We start from the raw sequence: 18,816 nt of genomic DNA, 5'->3' as shown, positions 1-18,816 counted from the left end.
CTGCTTGAGAGTCTCTCTCCCTCTTCCACTGCCCCTCCCCCACTTCCCCAAATAAAAATACCTTTTGTTTTTTAAAAAAGATTTTATTTATTCATCTGACAGACAGAGATCACAAGTAGGCAGCGAGGCAGGGAGAGAGAGAAGGCAGGGGGAAGCAGGTTCCCAGAGAGCCCCATGGGAGGCTTGATCCCAGGAATCTGAGATCAAGACCTGAGCCAAGGGCAGAGGCTTTAACCCACTGAGCCACCCGGGCCCCCATACATAAACCTTTTTTAAAAATTACTTATGATTATTGTTGAATATACGGAAAACATGGAAAATAATAAAGGAACATACAGAAACTTATAGTTAAGATAGTACATTCATAAATAAAAATTGACAGTATACTATCATAAAGTCTATGGGGAGTCAAAAGTTATACATGGAATTTTTGACCACACAGGAGGCTGACATCCCTAAATCCCACATTGTTCAAGGTCAACTATATATGTAAAGTGCCAGATGCCAACCCTAGCATTTAGTAATTGTTGGCTAAGTCTTCGTGCTCTACTACCCTTCCCCAGAGTCCTTCCGGTGAGTCCAACATAGCTGTGAGGGGATGAACTTCACTTAAAATTTTTTAGGGCAACAAGAAAGTGGTTCAAAACAGGCTGTTTTTTACCTTAAACATTTCACTGTCACCATTAAGTAAGAAGGGATAGTTATAAAGGCTCCTGGTATGTACAAGGCTGTTCTCTGGACCATGATATCTGATTCCTTGTCTTCGATGAGAAATGACCACTCCAGAGGGAAGCTCAGTTACTCAACAAAACATTCTCAGCACTTAATAGAGCCAAACCCATACAACTGCGGCCACATAGTCACATGGACCCTGTCCTTAAGAGTTTGCCGAGTAGGTAAACAAAGCATGAGCAACAGTCATGTGTAAATTAAGGTCTGACATCACTTCCCAAATAGGCAGTAAACAAATCAAAGAACTACAAATTATCTCACACAAGTTTTGATGTTTGCTACCAGCACTCACTATGACAAAATTAAACGGAAAGAAATGCCTAAATATACACTAAGTAACTTTATAAGCTATAATTTTTCTATATTAAAGATTGACAAAAAGAAAAAAAACTGATGAAACCAAACTTGTTCAGTCCAAAGACTAGTTATTCCTCTGCACCCAACAATGGATATAGGATTTAGTTTTTCTTTTAACCAATTTCAAAAACCAGAGAACCAGAACACAGTATCTGTATTATATATTAAAATGATTTAAAAAATCTACTGCCAGGAAGTAAACACATAAGGCCCTTACTGCAAACCTGACATAAGAGAATCCATACTAAAGCAAAGACACTAAATGACACAGAATCCACAGTCCAATATATATAAAGGCCACAATGAAATGAAAATGGTGAGTACTGTACATTAATTCAGAACTACTGTCAGAAAAAGTCATGATTATTAAAGTAACTTGTGACCCACAATCTAAGTAATTCATTTCTCTCAGTCTAGGCTTATTTCTCTGTAAAACTGGGAAGCAGTTCTTCCTAAATACCAAGGATGTTCTAAGGACAAATAATTATAAACCTAAGTACTATAATAAGTCCTTATACAACAAATCTAGACTATACTACAATGTCATTAGAAAAATCCTTTATAGGGCGCCTGTATGGCTCAGTAGGTTAAGCTTCTGACTTAGGCTCAGGTCATGATCTCAGGGTCCTCGGATCAAGTCCTGTGTCGGGCTCCCTGCTCAGTGGGGAGCCTGCTTCCCTCTCTCCCTCTCCCTCTCTGCCTACTTGTGATCTCTGTCAAATAAATAAATGAAATCTTTAAAAAAAAGAAAAAAGAAACAGAAAAATCCTATATATATACTGGGATTTTCACAAGCACTCATTAAATCATAGCACCGAGAACTATTTCTCACATTTAGTCAACTGGATACTAAGTTGGTTAACTGCTGACATTAAAAAAAAGTGATAATCTTAAAAAAAAAACAAAACTGTCTTTTAAAACTGAGTGACAAATTCAGAGGCCTCTCATTGGCACTTAGCAGTTAAAATGATTCAAGTAAATGTTAATCTCTGTTCATCTGTTACCTTCCAACTCAGATCTTTCAAATCTCAAATGGTCTGATACTTGTCCACATACATCTTACGGATGGATAACAGAATTATGCTAGCCTGCTCGACAAGGTTCTAGCCAAAATTCTCCTCTATAGAAAGATAATACTACTGTCACCATTTAACGAATTTCTCCTAAACTGGTGAATCTGCTGCTCCATCTTCAACTGTCACCTAGCTCCAGTCTTCTCATAAGCTACCACACACGAGTGGGGCCGCTGGCTGGAGTTATGCTGCAGCCCGTAGCCAAATAAAGTGAAGCAAACTGGAACTGAACCAATGGTCATTTTGCAAGGACACTTGAACTTTGAAGCACTCTGTAAACTGCTGGTTATTTCTAATAATATTCCTGTGAAGTTTCAGTACTGAGCCATCTATTATATTTCACTTAAACTATTCATCACTTTAAAAACAGAAAAAGTGCAAGATGTATCCCTGGTTTTTAAAAAAACTCACAAATCTCATCCAATTCCTTTTAAGTGTAAACAACTCTTAACCAATGGGGGCAGGCTCAACTTAAAACTAGGAGGTGCTTCTCAGAGCAGCTAACCTGGCACCAGTCATTTGGGAACATCAGCTATAGGTCCTAGAATCTTGGGCTTTTCAAGTGCATCAAGTCCAAGCATTCATTTTACAAATGAGTTTTTATTAAAGATTTTTTTTTTTTTAATTTGACAGACAGAGATCACAAGTAGGCAGAGAAGCAGGCGGGGCAGCTGGGGTGGGGAGAGAAGCAAGCTTCCTGCTGAGCAGAGAGCCTGATGTGGGGCTGGATCCCAGGACCCCAAGATCATGACCTGAGCTGAAGGCAGAGGCTTAACCCACTGAGGCACCCAGGCGCCCCACAAATGAGTTTTTAAATTAAGAGCTTATGGTCTGGCTACTGTAATAGCTAACTCTTACATTGTACTAGGTACAAGGTGCTGTTCTAAGCCCTTTACACCTCTTTACTCCTTTAATCCTCACAACAAACCAGAAACAGGGTAAGGTCAACTAATTTGCCCAAGGTCAGAGAACTATTAAGCGACAAAAGGCAGAACTGAAATCCAAGCAGTCTAGCTTCGGAATCTATACTCAAACCACCAAGCTCGACTGCTTCTCTATAGAATGGTTTAAATGCAGCCTAGAGCTCTTCCACCACACTAGGGTTCAGAGTTCCAACCTCAGAAATTAATTCTCTATACCTCCCTCTCTCCAATGCCACCATCGCCCACCATCGCAAATGAACTGCAAACGTGTGACTCCAAAAGTTCCTCCTGTCTACATTAAGCAATCTGACTTCAGTATCCAAAAGACGTACCCTCTAGGAAACCAAAAGATGCAGTAGTCAGTCAGAAAAGTACTCGTGTTGCTCGCTGCTGTTTTAATGGGAACATCTGAAATGCCTAAAAACATAAATAACTAAATAGCCTATGTGCGCTTTTTCTGAGAAGCACAAACACCTACCGAATTTTCATGATGTCTAAAGTGATGAAACAGAGCTAAAAACAGGGACGGCCCTGTTTTTTGTCCCCGCCCCCCCCCCCGCCCCCAGCAGTCTCTAACTTTCTCGAGAAGGGAGATTCTCAGTTTATGCATCTGAATGTAGGTGAGAAATGCGTGGAGAGAAAAATGGGGGTAGGGGCTATTGCACCAACTCTCCAAAGTAAGGAGGCTCAAACTTCAGACCCTATGTGTTGGAAGTTAAACCCAGTGCTACATATCACTGCTGCCCTGCCGGCTTCAGTGCCCCTCCAGGCTGCAGCGAGGTGGTTACGTGGCGCTTGGAGGCATTTCCTCCAGCCTGAAGAGGAGGTGGCTTTCCCCGCTGGTGGAAGCCCCTCGCTCAGGGCACTGCGACTGGGGGAGCCCCAGGGCGGCGGGAAGCGAGACGTGATAGCTTCCCGGGATAGTGAAGGGGGCAACGTCTGGGGCTGCTTGCGCGGAGCCGCTGGGGGACCACGCCTGCTCTCCTCCCTTTCCCCTCAGGACTACCCCCGCCAGCCTGGAGGGTCTGCAGCACGCCGGAGACACGACAGCACTCCTGAAGCAAAAGCTCCCGAGCGCGGACACGACCCTCTGTGGGCTACTCACCAGGTTGAGGGGTCCTTCCATTACTTCCATAGACCCCGGGGTAAGCGGCGGCCTGAGGAAGGGGAGCGACGACGCCGGGGCACATGGAGGGAAACAGTAGTAGAGGGGGTGACGCAGCGGTGGCGACAGCTGCCCCTCTCCGCGCCCCGGGAGCCAGCAGTGGGCGCAGAGGGAGCAACAACCGCACCACTTCCTCCTCCGGTGGCGCGCCTCGGGCCCGCCCCCTGCGCCGCGGCCACGCACGCGTCATGGCGTCACACGTGGCTGGTCCAAGGTGGGAGTGGGGAGCGGGGGGGAGTAGGTGGGGCTCAGGGAAGGCGGGGCATGGGCGGTCTTTCCTCTCGCGAGAGGCGTATCTTTAGCTTCTTGACGTATTCTCTGACGTCACGAAGGGGTGGTGGACAGCCTTGTTGAAATTTGAATAAGATGGCTGACTTAGCTCTTGAGCTCTCTCATTTTCTTCCGTATGACTTTTCCCCAAATCCCTCTGCTTTGCCACGTCTTCTCTTGCTCTCTCGTTCCCACCTTTATTCTTGCATCTGATTTTTTTCGCTGAACTAGACTTACCCCTGGAGGGAGACAAAAGAATGATAAAGGGCTCTGCCCTCTAGATGATAGCATACTAATTAAGAAAGTAATAGGTGTAATAGGTGTAACAGAAGTAATAGGTGTTACAAATAGCCAAATAGAATACTTTATCAAATTAGCAGTTGTGTGTTAAACCACTCTGCTAGGAATTCCTTCTGTCAAGGAATTCGCTGACAAAAAATAATTGTGATTTATGTCGTAAAGGGTACAGATAAGGAGCTGGGAGAGAAGCACCATGAGTTCCACGGCTTCAAGGAAATGAATTTGTTCAAGAGCCATGTGATCTTAAAAGAAGACCCCAAGCTTCAGGTGAAGTCGGAGCCCAGGCATACACCTTGATTGCATCCTTGTGAGATCCTGGGCAGAGAACTCACTGAAGTCACGCCCAGACTACCGACCGTTGAAAATTGTGAGATAATGAACGGGTGTTGCTATAAGCCACGCATTTGGGATAATTTGTTATAAGGCAAAACAACAACAAAACTATTATAGACCCCTTCTAGGTGAGTAGACAAACTGTAAACATGGGTTGTAAATCCATGTCACTACACTAGTGAATTTCCAGCGGTTGGCTGTGCAGTGGACAGGTTTAATAAACTTCAGTGATAGCTGGACAAGGAAGGAGAGTATGATGTATTCAAGTACTCACCAGTGTTTGAGAGAAACTTCAGTCAAATCAGTAAAAGAGAGAACATGATGGATGTATACAACCATATCCAAATGGTGACACAGACATTGCACCCACTAGCCCTAGTTTTCTGCCACTTGCTGTCACCCTGTTGGCCCAACAAGCCAAAGGCTATGAAGAGCATGCTGGACATGGCCATGTCATCAAAGGAAAGGGTCACAAGCCTACAAAGACTTTAGAGCTATCCAAGCTGATTCCTTGAAAGTTGGGAAATAGCAGCTGCACCAGAAGCTTGCCACTGGCTGTTTTTGACTATTTGCAGCTTTATATCCCTTCAGACACATGGACAGCATCTTTGCCTTTTGGGAAAAGCTCATTTATCTCCTGAGACCGTCAATGTGTTGTATCCAAGCAGGGTGGCAGGTATGTAGGCACTGCCTGTTGTGATTTTCCCTATTTAACCATGTGCGAGATCAGGTGATCTTATAGTCATTTATGCCAGGTGGCAGTTGTGATAAAGTTGCATTACCGTAGAAAAAACCTTTAACCAACTTTCTTTCATTTATGTTTACATTTTTATGTATACACGAGAGTCATATGGGGCAAAAATACATTTAAGTCTGAAGGACCAACCCCTTTCACTATATATAAAATAAAAATCTGGGGTGCCTGGGGCTCAGTTGTTAAGCATTTTTCTTTGGCTCAGGTCATGATCCCAGGTTCCTGGGATCAAGGCCCATATCTGGCTCCCTGCTCCACAAGAATCCTACTTCTCCCTCTCCCATTCCCCTTGCTTGTGTTCCCTCTCTCTGTGTCTCTACCAAACAAACAAACAAACAAATAAATAAATAAATAAAATCTTAAAAAATAAAATAAAAATTTAAGTGATGAAAACAGTGGCTGCATTTCAGAGAAAACCAGTGCAAGCTGGCCTAGTTGGCCTGTAAGTGGGTAATAACCCTTTTTCCTGTGCTTATTCTGTATAAGGACTCATCTTCCTGCTTCATCGTTTCTTGCCTTGAAAGAAACTGCCAAATCCTTCCCTTTTACAAATTCATCATGAACAAAAAGTAACACTTCTTTGAACTGCAGGGGTGCCTGGGTGGCTCAGTCTGTTAAACAGCCAACTCTTGGTTTAGGTTCAGGTCATGGTCTCCTGGGCTTGGAGTTGAGCCCCAGGTCAGGCTCCAAGCTCAACAGCAAGTCTGATCCAGGATTCTCTCTCCCTCTCTCTCTGCCCCCAACCCCCCCCAACTCTCTCTCACACAAATAAATAAATAAATCCTTAAAGAGGCACCTGGGTGGCTCAGTTGGTAAAAAGCCTCTGCCTTTTGGCTCTGGTCATGGTCTCCCAGTCCTGGAATTGAGCCCCGCATAGTGCTACCTGCTCAATGGTGGGGGCGGGGGGGGGGTGTCCTGCTTCTCCCTCTCCTTGATCATGCTTTCTCTCTCTCTCAATCTCTTGCTCACTCTCAAATAAATAAATAAAATCTTTTTTAAAAAGTAAAAATAAAAAAGGACTGAACTTCCTTTACCTTTCAATGGAGACTATAGTTTTAGTTGTTTTTACGAGTGAGCATTATGTTGAACACAGGGTAAACACTATCTCACTTCAAGTTGATTCCAGAGCTTCTTAAAGATTTAAGTTTCTTCTTTTTCCTAAAACTTTTCTATCCCCATTTCTCAATAGAAATGGTTTAACTTTGTGTAACACTTTGCAGGGGTCCAAGTACCTACATGAAGGCTTTTTCATTTAATTCCAACAGGCTCAAATTAGTGACTTGCCCAATGTCATAAAATTGGTAAGTAGCTGAACTAGTTTTGAAATCTAGGTCTGTCTGGCCATAAGCCCAGTATTCTTTCCACTACAAGCAGCTAAATATCTACTGGAGTGACATCGAATGTTGGTAATAACAGAAATAGACTGTTAGGGTAACCCACTGTAATTACATAGGTTATTTTGGGTTTTCCTAAATTCACAGTCCTGAGTACCAAGAGATTGAAGCTAAAAAGGGAGTTGCTATTGTTAGTGGCTCTATTCTCCTCCGGGGTATTTGCCAAGAACTATTCACAAATCAGACTGGGCAGGAACAGGCCCTGTGAGGGAGGGGGAGGGCAGCCGTGAGGTCACAGGCCCTAACTCCTTGGACTCTGAGCCAGGCTGTCCAGTTGCTTCAGCAGGAGCCAGGATGAAGAGAGCCAAGTTAGGCAGGAGTCAGGCATTCTATTCAACAAAGTTCAACAGAGGGGAGGCCAAGGAAAGTAGAATTTCAGGGCAGGTTTCTTATCCAGTAAGTTGACACCTGGGAAAAGTCAGTCAAATAAAGGCAGAAAGGCAATGATTCAAGCAACTTTGTATTAGGTTAGTGTTTGTCAAACAAGGGAGCAGAGGAGAGCTCTCCCAAATCCCAAAATGTCCTTGGACCATGTATCTGCTGTTGCATCAGTAGAGCTGCTTCATTTCCATCTAGAAAAAATAACTTCCCTGTTTATTTGTGGTAGGTCTGGCATGAGGGAAACCCATTCTACATATATATATTTTTAAAGATTTTTATTTTTCCTTTTAAAGTAAGCTCTACACCCAATGTGGGGCTTGAACTTATAACCCTGAGTTCAAGAGTCATATGCTGTACTGACTGAGCCAGCCAGGCGCACCTTCCCCCCGATATTTTTTTTAACAAAACATATTTTTTTAACTTTTATTAACTTCAGGACACCGAGGCATCTCTAATTAAATCCTCTTCATTATAGTTCCCGCCCCTGATTACACAGACCTCAAACTTCCAGGTCTACCTCTTGCTCTGACCCTTTGCTGCAAAATGCTGATCCACCTGGACTTTGTTTCAAACAGAGTGGGTCACATATTGGAAAGGGATCACGGGAATCCTGAGATGTTGGAAGATGATAGGGCTTGGTTACTCTTAAGTAAATCTAGATGAGAGGAGACTTTGAAATGGGATGGTACAGAAGAAATGATTGAAGTCATAGGGCAGAAGTTTAGAGATTATTCTTCCTTGTGTTTCTAGGAGAGGTTTGCCTCCAGCTTCCTCTCACAAAGTATTTTCTGAAGTTGTCAAGATTCACAAGGCCATTGTTAATCTGTTTAGTCCCTCTGTGACCATGCTTCCTGCCGCCATTCTACCTGAGCAACATCAGCACCCAGCACCTCTCACTGACAATCCTGGGAAGCCATGTGAGGGCTTCAGGGAAGGAGGGGTCATAGCAAAGTAGCACAGAGAAAACACTCAATTTATTAATTAAATATTTTACCACTTGCTTTCACTGTACTCTTTACTTCTGAGATGGTCTTTTTCATGTCTTTATACTTTCCCCACCCTTCAGGGAACTGGAAAACCCTCTGGGAGCTTCTCTTTTAAACCCTTGTAGGCAAAGGATTCCAAAACAAACAAAAAGTAAAGGGGGGGGTAGGGAGAGAGGAAGTGGGGAGAAAGAAAGAGAGTGAAAGAAAGAAGAAAAAGCAGGAGGAGGAGGAGGAAGAGGAGAAAAGAAAGAAAGGAGGAAAGAAAGAAAGAGAGAGGGCACCTGGGTGGCTCAATGGGTTAAAGCCTCTGCCTTCAGCTCAGGTCATGATCTCAGGGTCCTGGAATCAAGCCCCACATCGGGCTCTCTGCTCAGCAGGGAGCCTGCTTCCTCCTCTCTCTTTCTCTGCCTACTTGTGACCTGTATTTGTCAAACAAATAAATAAAATTAAAAAAAAAAAAAAGAGGAAGGAAGGGAGGGAGGGAAGGGGGGGACGGGGGTGGGGAGGAAAGGAGGGAAAGAGAGAAAGAAAAAGAAATATGATAAATATACTTTCTATCCTGATGTGTTTACATCATATGCTGTTGACATTCAATCCAGAAGCAACCGTGGGAAGAATGATGTAACCTCAGATGTGAAGACCTCGGGATTGTGGCCAGAGAATTTTCACAGCATAGATGGAGGCTGGCCAGACTTCAGCCTTGGCCAGACACTTAGGATATTTCCATGCTGAATTCTCTCTCGCCAGTTCTAAAACCTGCAAAATTCTGATTGACTCTTATCTGGCTTGACTGCCATATTCATCACATTATTTTTTTTCTGTTCAGTTTTTGGAGGGAAGGGAGAAAAGTAACTGGGGAAATAAACCAATAGGAGAATTTTTGGTCACAAAGTTGAAATAATTTGCAGAACTCTCCTGAATTCTTCAATGATCACAGAGCAACTACTACTTGATTGAATTGTAATTATTAGCTGTGTTTTATAGAAGTATATTTTGTAATTGTATAAACCATTAAAGCCTTTTTGCGTAGGTGTACTTTGTATATCTCATATGAAAAATTTCAAATATATCAAAAATTATAATAGTATAATGAACACCCATATACCCAAAACCCTGTCTTTAGTAGTTAACATTTTACCATATTTTCTCCATCTATTTGTTTGCTAAAATTTTTTAAATTATAAGCAACATATCACTTCCCTCTAATTACTTTAGTATTCATCTCTAAAAAATAAAAGCATTTTCCTTACTTTACTATGATTTATTATAATGCCTTAGTTGTACACAATGGAAGTATCAGCAATTCCTTAACATCGGCCTATATCATAGAGTTCCCCAACTGTCCCCAAAGTGCCAAAATTGTACCAAGTCAAAATCTAATCAAAGTTCACACCTTGCTCATGATGGTTTTATCTCTTAATTCTCTTAATTTGCTTTTAATCTAGATAAATCCTGGCTCTTTTTTTTTTTTTTTTTTTCATGACATTTGCTTGCAGAAGAGACTTAGCCAGTTGTCCACCCTCCCACTCTATTTTTAATCATGGCTCGAACTGTCTTTTAAAATCACTGGGTAGAAGAGCACCTGGGTGGCTCAGTTGGTTAAGCATCTGCCTTTGGCTCAAATCAGGGTCCTGGGATGGAGCCCTGCGTTTGGCTCCCTGCTTCTCCCACTGCCTGCTGCTCCCCCTGCTTGTGCTCGCTCTCTCTGTCAAATAAATAAATCTTTAAAAAAAAATAAAATAATTGGCTCTAGATAAGATATTAACTATATGAATACCCAACTTTTGTAGCAACATGGACGGGACTGGAAGAGATTATGCTGAGCGAAATAAGTCAAGCAGAGAGAGTCAAGTATCATATGGTTTCACTTATTTGTGGAGCATAACAAAGAACACGGTGGACATGGGGAGATGGAGAGGAGAGGGAGTTGAGGGAACCTGGAAGGGGAGATGAACCATGAGAGACTATGGACTCTGAAAAACAACCAGAGGGTTTTGAAGGGGCGGGGGGGCGGGGGGGGGGTGAGAGGTTTAGGAACCAGGTGGTGGGTAATAGGGAGGGCACGTGCTGCATGGAGCACTGGGTGTGGTGCAAAAACAATGAACTCTGCTACGCTGAAAATAAACAAATAAAAAATAACTTAAAAAAAGATATTAACTATACTTTCTTCACATATTCATTAATAATAAGCCTTAAAGTAAATAAAGAATAGCAACTTATGACTTAATAACCAAGAATCTTATGCCACCTATTTTTGTGGGTCCTAGCAGAAACCAACCTTGACTAGATTAAATCAAATGGGGAATTTTATTGAACTTGTTAGTTACGAATTGCATTTTCCTGCATGCAGTATAAAATCACAGAATAAAAATGTCTTTAAGGAAGATAGAAGTCTGTAAAAGACATCTGGAGGAGAGCAATCCAGGCCTGGCCTGGCAGAGCTGTAGCAGGGGCCCAAACACTCTCTCCGCTGTACACACAGTCACTTGGCTTTCACCTCAAGGTTAACGCTGATCCTGCTACCTCTTCCTTTGCTTTAATCATCAGTGTGCTCCAAAGGAGAAGTGCATCCTCACGGACCATTCTCATTAACAACTTAGACTTCTCCCTTTTCTTGGGGACCACAGTACAGATTTGAATGAATTATAATCCTTGGTTCATGACCAAATGTCATTAGTAATCCATGCATGGCACTTTTTATTTATCTGTAACTGATGCATTTAGAATATAATAAGTGCCCATGCACTCACCACTACTACAAAATAAAATATGAACATTCTTCTCCATGTATTTTGGAGCATGTATGCATGCATGGCTGCTGAGCAAGTATCTAGGACTAGAATTGCTGGGTCATGTGTGATGCATGTGTTCAGTGTTAGTAGACATTGCCAGTTTTCCAAAGGCTTATGCCAGTTTACATTAACACTGGCAGTGAATGAAAATGTCATTTGCTTTAAATTGCTGTCGATACTTTGCATTTTTTGTCTTTACCATTTTAAACATTCTATTGATGGGTAGTTCGTCTTACCATTTAACTCTTTAAAAGCTGACCTGTGCTCCCAAAACTTCATCCTAGTAGAGGATATGCTCCTGAAGATATCTCTGTTGATTTTTTGATCACCACATCTAATGACCTTTCTTCAATGTATGCCCTCCATCTCTCAGTAACGTTTGATATCACTAATCACCCTTTCCTCTGGAAATTCTATTTCATTGACTTTCATGCCTTTGCATTACCCTGGAACGTCCACCTTTGTCCACAATTCCAAAATCCAGTGAAAACAAAAGTTTTTGTATTACTCATTTGGTGGCAAAACCTCTCCTCAGCTATCATGAGACTATTTAATCCTTCTTTATCCCACTTGGTGTTATGTTTACACGATTCATTGAAGATTTGTTAATGCATCTTTTTATTTTGAGATACTGCCCCAGTCTCTGTTCTATTACATGGAGTAAAAGCACCATATTAGCTTTGAAAAGTTAGAAAATTCTGAACTCCAAAATAGATCCAACTCTTAGAGTTTTCGATAAAATTCTGTAGACTATAGTAGAAAAAACCTAACTTTGGAGTCAGATAAACCTGGGTGTCCATCCCACTTTTTTAACCTCTTAAAACTTAAATTTTGTTTTTTTAATCTCATCTCTAAAGCAGGGATTGAAATAATTAGCTGATAAGGCTGTGAATATCCTTACTTGTATGACTCACACATCTAAAACTCAATATATTGAAAACTGAGCTCACCATCCTCCCCGCCCCCGACCATCTGTTTCTTTGTTCCCTGTCTTAGGGCATGGCACCATCTTCCCACCCATTTGCCCAACTCAGAAACCTAAGCACTAACCTCAGTTTATTCCTCCTTTTCCAGTCCATTAGCAAGTCCCATCAATTCTACATCCTGAGGGGTTCTCAGTTCTGCATATATCTCTCCATTCCCACTACCACCTTGGCTATTTCATCATTAACAGACTCCTAAGAGTTGTCTTCCTGTCTACAGTGTAGCCACTTTTCTGTTCACTCCCCCACTAGAGCCGAAATCATCAAGGCAAATTTGATTATGCCACTCTCCTGCTTACAGCTGTTGTCTTCTTATTGCCCTAAGATCAAGTCCCAGTTCTATCCTGATTTCCCAGGTCTTCCCAGGTTGTCTGCTTACTTCTCTAGATTCAATGGGCAAACTACCTTTCATTCCCAGGATGCCTGAGTGGCTCACTCAGTTAAGCAATTGCCTTTGGCTCAGGTCATGATCCCAGGGTCGTGAGATCAAGCCCTGCATTGGGCTCCTTGCTCAGTGGCGAGCCTGCTACTTCCTCTAGCTCCACCAGCCTCTCCCCTGCTTGTTCTCTCTCTCTGTGACAAATAAATAAATAAAATCCTCAAAACAAAACAAAAAACTACCATTCATTCCCTAACTTGCTATATTCTTTCTTGTGCCCTGGTCTTTGACTATGTTTTAACTGATGTTTGAAGCACACTTTCTCCATATCCTATACCTGACTATTTTCATGCAAACTTAAGATCTTACTTTGAATGAGACTTCTTTCTGAAAAGCTAATCTGTTTTGGACTGAATTGTGTTTTTCCAAAATTCATATATTGGAGCCCCAATCCTCAATGTGACTCTGTTTGGAGATGGGGCCTCTAGGGAGATTATGAAGGTTAAATGAGGTCATAAAATTGCGGTCCAAACCCAGTAAGACTAAGCTTCTCTTAAGAAGAGGAAGAGACACCAGCGAAAAGCCCATGTGAGGACACAGCGAGAAGGTAGCCAAGGAGAGAGAAGCCTTAAGAGAAAACCAATTCTGTTGGCCTTGATCTTGACCTTTTAGTCTCCAGAACTAAGAAAATAAATTTCTGTTGTATAAGCCACTTGGTCTGTGTTGTTTTGCTGTGACAGCTCTAGTGGACTAGTACATAATCCTTCCCCTGTCTTCTCAGGGCATGCTAGAATTCTTCCGTTAGAATCTTCATCTTATGGTATTGTAATCATCTGTTTTGTTTTCCACATCTCCCTATCTCCTTTAAGGCTTAAGAAGCTACCTCCAGGGGAGGGACATGTCTTTTTTGTTCGCCATTGCAGCCCTAGCTCCTCACAGAATAGCTTGGACGTCATGGGCACTTAATCAATATTTTTAAATGAATAAATTAACTAATAGAATAACATATGTAAATGTTCTTGTGTGGTTAACAACAGACATTCACACTCGGTAAGTCTTTGTTACCTCTTTTTCTTTCTCCTGTTTCCAATTGCTTCTTCCTATCACAAGCTCATTTTCCCATCCAGTAATGTCATTGCAGCTTGAGGTCTCCTATTTAAATTGAAACATGCCCAGGCATGTCTGCAAATCTTATAGGATAGACCCACCAGCAATGTCTGTCTATGACAGGTTGCGTCAGAATGCAGCATGACGCATTTGACTTAGGAGTAACAAGCCTTGGTGGTCTGTGGGGAGAAGTGACCCAAAGTGGAGTGTGATCTCTGTTCCTAGGAGAGTCTACCAACCAGGTGCCATTCTAATATAGATCAGCTCCAAAAGGGAGTGTACTAGTTTGCTAGGGTTGTCATAACAAAGTACCACAGACTTGGTGACTTAAACAACAGAAATTTATCCATAATAGGGAGCTGGGCATTCGCTTCCACATTGCCATCAAATGTGGCAGCTTGGGTACCACACTGGGAACCTGAGCCAGAGAAACAGAGTATTGCCCCGCAGAGGTGGCAGGAACCCCTGAGTGAGAAGGAAGTGGCAGTGGTGCCCAGCAAAGAGAGACAAAACAGAAAAGGGAGAAATGGAAGTTCTCAAGAACTCCCAGAAACACTTGAGGGAAACTTTGAAGAGTCTTGGGTCCTATTCGAATAAGAGAAAGCTGCTGCGATGTGTTACTTTGGTATTTTTCAGGACTGTGAACCCCCTACTATGAACTCCCTTTGGACCATGCACATTTTCGAACTTTGATGATTACCTTTTCAATGGTTCTAGTGAAAATTACTTCTTCTTCTTAACCTATTTCCTGAATCTGGATTTTCCACCTGTCCTTCATTTCCAGCTTCTGGTTTTCCTGTGTTAGTTCATAGCTCCAACATTCTTTCATCTTTGATCTTCCCTTTTTCTCACTTCCAAAATCCAAAAATTTACCAATTGTAGAGATACTATCTCCATAATTTTTCTGAAGGATGTTTTCTTTCATTCATGATTCATTCATTCATGATTCCTCACTGGTCCTATTAAGTCGCTTCCAAATTTTTCTTCACATTCCAACTAATCTTCATATTTTTATAAATGATGATAATGATGATTTGGCTTTGGCCACAATTAACCCCACCCCTCTCAGCTTCAGTAAAATATAGCTTTAGTCATAGCTGGACTCACAGCAGGTCCCAAGAAAAATTCATAAGTATTGGAGTAAGCAGGCAGTGCTTATTGAGTTTGAGTATGAGTGCTTACGAGTTATGAGACACCATGCAGCAACGAAAATGAATAGCAGTTATACCCTCTATCTTGGGTGAATTATTACTGAGTGTGAGTAAAACAAGTCACAAAAGAACATGGGTGATGTAGTTTCATTTATTGATCAAGTCACAAACAAGAACAATGTTGTTTAGCGTACATATTTGGTAAAAATGAAGAGGAAACAGATGTTAAACTCAAAGTTTAGGACAGTGGCTGTCTCTAGAGTGGGAGGAGGACATGTGATGGGGAGATATGTGTATGGAACTGCAGAGTGATGGGTATGTTGGTGCTTACTGTTGTATTTTTTTTTCCCATTTTACCATCTCTGAAAGGAGGTGATCATACAATTACTGTCAGCCAGGTGGCAATTCTGATGAAATTGTGTTACTTTAGAAATACTTTTAATAGGTTATGAAGACTCATCTGCCTGCTGTGCCATTCCTTGTCTGGAGGAGGAGTTCAAATCTTTTCCCATTTCCCACTTCATAGAATGAAAAATAAGAATGCCTTTAACTTTAAACAGAAACCAACTATAGATTGATTTGTTTTAAGACTGAACCCGGTATTGTGTGGATGGTGAGCGTCATCTTGATTCAAGTGTAAAATCTTTGACCCTAGAGACAATCTTAAGTACTTCCGTTATCTGTTCCCCAAGCCTCTCTCACCCCAGTGGCTCACCTAATATTTTGTGTGTAGTAGAATAGGTGAAGTTCTTTTTTTTTTAAAGATTTTATTTATTTGACAGAGAGAGATCACAAGTAGGCAGAGAGGCAGGCAGAGAGAGAGGAGGAAGCAGGCTCCTGCTGAACAGAGAGCCCGATGGGGGGCTCGATCCCAGGACCCTGAGATCAGGACTTGAGCGGAAGGCAGAGGCTTTAAACCACTGAGCCACCCAGGTGCCCCTAGAGTAGGTGAAGTTCTTAAATGAATAAATTTCAATATAACTGAGGCATGCTAAACAATTAAATGAAAGCTAAAATGTGCATTTATTGGTTTATACCTATAGTTTTGTTACAGGATTTCCTTCTCCTTTAGTGCCTGAAGCTCTTGGTTGTGCCAATTTGAAGAATGAAGAGGTAGACCAGAAGAGTGGTGGGCAGCAAAGCAAAGTTTTACTGAGGACAGTAGAGTGATAGTACAAAGCTCCTGAAGAGGGATGGACCCGAGAGGGTTGCCACTGGAGTTTCTCAGTCTAGCATTTTTTATGGGCTTGGTGACAGGCTGTTTTAATCTGATAACCCTCCAGGTGCCTGCCATCCAATCAGGTTTTTGTCATCCGTCTACCATATGTACGAAAGGGTGGAGGGCTCCTTCCAGGGTGGGTGTAAAATTCTTTTAAGCGTGGTCTCCTCTTAGGGCAGGGGCCTTTGTCCATGTCTGCCTTTCTTCCAACTCTCCTTCGTTGTTTTCATGTTAAGTCATCTCAAACCAGCATATATCCACTCCCAGAGGTGACTTACCATATTTGCCAGAGTCCCAGAAGAGAGGAACGCTTCATTCATCGTCCTGCCTTGTCAGTATTACTTGTGAATGAATATTTGAAAACATTATTTTATTTGTACCTTAGACTTCAAAAAACTAATTTATTTGTTCCAACTGATGTAGGCTGACTAGGTCCAAGGACCCAGGGGGGTCTCATAGGACCAGCCAAGAGGGTCCTTGATTTCATGCAGGATGGAAATCAAACATGAGCCGAGAAGAAGTGAGAACAGAGTTCACTGAAGATATAGAAGTGATGTGGTTTTGGAATATAGGTGAGGTTTGGTGGGGTGGAGTCCAGAGCCAATGACCAATGAAGAATTCTTGAGAGATCTTTGGTGCAAAATGGTGGTTTTATTAAAGCACAAGTTAGGACCTGTGGGCAGAAAGAGTTGCTGCCTTGAGGTCTTGAGGAGTGCCTGATCATATGCTCAGGATTTGGGGGAAAGTAAGGAAAAGGGAGGTTTCAAAAGAATTTTCCTATGCTAAAGAAGACCTACAAGCTAATGGAGGCCTTGCCATCTTCAAGTTAAGGTTGTTTTCCCCTCCAGCAATATATTAACATTATGATAGTTGGAAGATCCCTGAAAGACTGTCACACTGTTCCACCCAGGAGTGTGTGGCTGGAGTACATGTTCTCTTAGGCATCCAGGAACTGATCAAAGACCAGGAACTGATCAGAGTTGAGTGCTCAGGTGTCCTCCATAAGTCACTTCTGCTCTGGAGTCTGAGTTCTTGGCATCAAGGTGTATGCGGTTGGTGGTCTTGGAAAATGTTCATGATGACCTTGACCTGTCACTCCTTAGATGTTATCTATTGTGCTAGAAAACTCCTAAGAAATCATTAACTCCTTGACCATTACAAGGAGGACATACATTTAGGCATGTGAAAGGTGGGGGTGCAGGTCTTAGTGATGTAGGAATTGGTCAGGGTTTAGAGCTGATGACCAAGTAAGAATTCCTGAGACGTCTTGGGTGCAACAAGGTGGTTTCATTAAAGCTCAGGGATAGGACCTGTGGACAGAAAGAGCTGTACTGGGGTTATGAGGAGTGGCTGGTTATATACTTTCAAGTTGAGAAGGGGTTAGGGATAGCTAAAGCCTCCCAGGTATTTTGGAAACAAGGTTTCCAGGATTGTGAGAGGGCTAGCTATTGTTAGGAAAAGGTCATTTATTACTGTTTGGCAAAAACTCAGTCCTGAGACCTTTTAGATGTATACCAGTGGGTCATATGCTTGGGGGAAATACGATTGCCAATATGTATCTTGGGGGTTAGAGACAAAGGAAATTTCTAAAGGAATTTGTATATGCTAAAGTAAACTCACAGGATCCTGGGGGTCCGGCCTGAGATTGCCTTCTGTCCTTAGCACAGTATTAACATCAAGGCAGCTGAGCTCTTAGAGGAATGTCACTCTGCCTGTTTCAAGGACTTGTTAATGGACTGTAAGTAGGAAGGAAATTTAATTTCTCTTTTAACTTTGTTTCCCACATCACTAGCAAGAATAGAGGCTATAAAAAAAGCAGTCTTTTGGGGTGCCTGGGTGGCTCAGTGGGTTATGACCTTTGCCTTCGGCTCAGGTCATGATCCCAGGGTCCTGAGATCAAGCCCCACCTCAGGCTCTCTGCTCAGTGGGGAGCCTGCTTCCCCCTTTCTCTCTGCCTGCCTCTCTGCCTACTTGTGATCTCTGTCTGTCAAATAAATAAATAAATAAATAAAAACCTTTTTTTTTTTTTTTTTTTTTCAAAAAAAGCAGTCTTTTATATGAGTCTCTTCAGTTTCTTTGTCTCACAACCTCTTGTACACAAGCCATGATAAAGTTAATAGTTAATAGCAGACTCCAAAATGTTCTCCTAGTGCTGAAGCAACTGAATGGATTTGTTTGGTTTTGTAACTCTGGCAGAATAAGTAATTTTGGTTTCTTTTGTGTTATTTTATTTAGTTATTTTCCATTTAATGGTATTTATGGGAGATTTCTTCTTTGCAATAAGCAATAACCAAGGCATTCCCAGAACAAGGCTACAGAGGGCAACACCCTTCAGGGCTTGGAATTGTTAAAAGAATAAAACTCAACTGAATAAGTTTGAAATCTAATTGGCTTTATTCATTGATTCATAAAGTGGGTTATACTCCACCTAAGAAGTAGAAAGGAGTTCTGAGGAACTATATAAAATGGAAGGTGTTTATAGGCAGAAGGGGGCGGGGACAAGAACCTTATAAACAA

The 18,816-nt window shown here is 42.0% G+C and overlaps 1 protein-coding gene across 2 annotated transcripts in view; it reads right to left on the bottom strand.

Moving 5' to 3' along the window:
- Positions 1-4,410, bottom strand: part of NRBF2 (nuclear receptor binding factor 2) — a 35,425-nt gene extending 31,015 nt beyond the window's left edge. For both annotated transcript variants that reach the window (XM_046027832.1, XM_046027833.1), the window contains exon 1: positions 4,191-4,410. In XM_046027832.1, coding sequence (XP_045883788.1) covers positions 4,191-4,220 — 30 coding nt within the window. In that variant the 5' untranslated portion in view covers positions 4,221-4,410. The remainder of the gene's footprint in view (positions 1-4,190) is intronic.
- Between the last annotated feature and the right edge of the window lie 14,406 nt (positions 4,411-18,816).

This window comes from Meles meles, chromosome 13, assembly GCF_922984935.1.
Source record: "Meles meles chromosome 13, mMelMel3.1 paternal haplotype, whole genome shotgun sequence".
In the NCBI taxonomy this organism is placed as follows: Eukaryota; Metazoa; Chordata; class Mammalia; order Carnivora; family Mustelidae; genus Meles; species Meles meles.
Note: the sequence above shows the minus strand (reverse complement) of the source record. Positions and strands in the feature narration are given on the sequence as shown.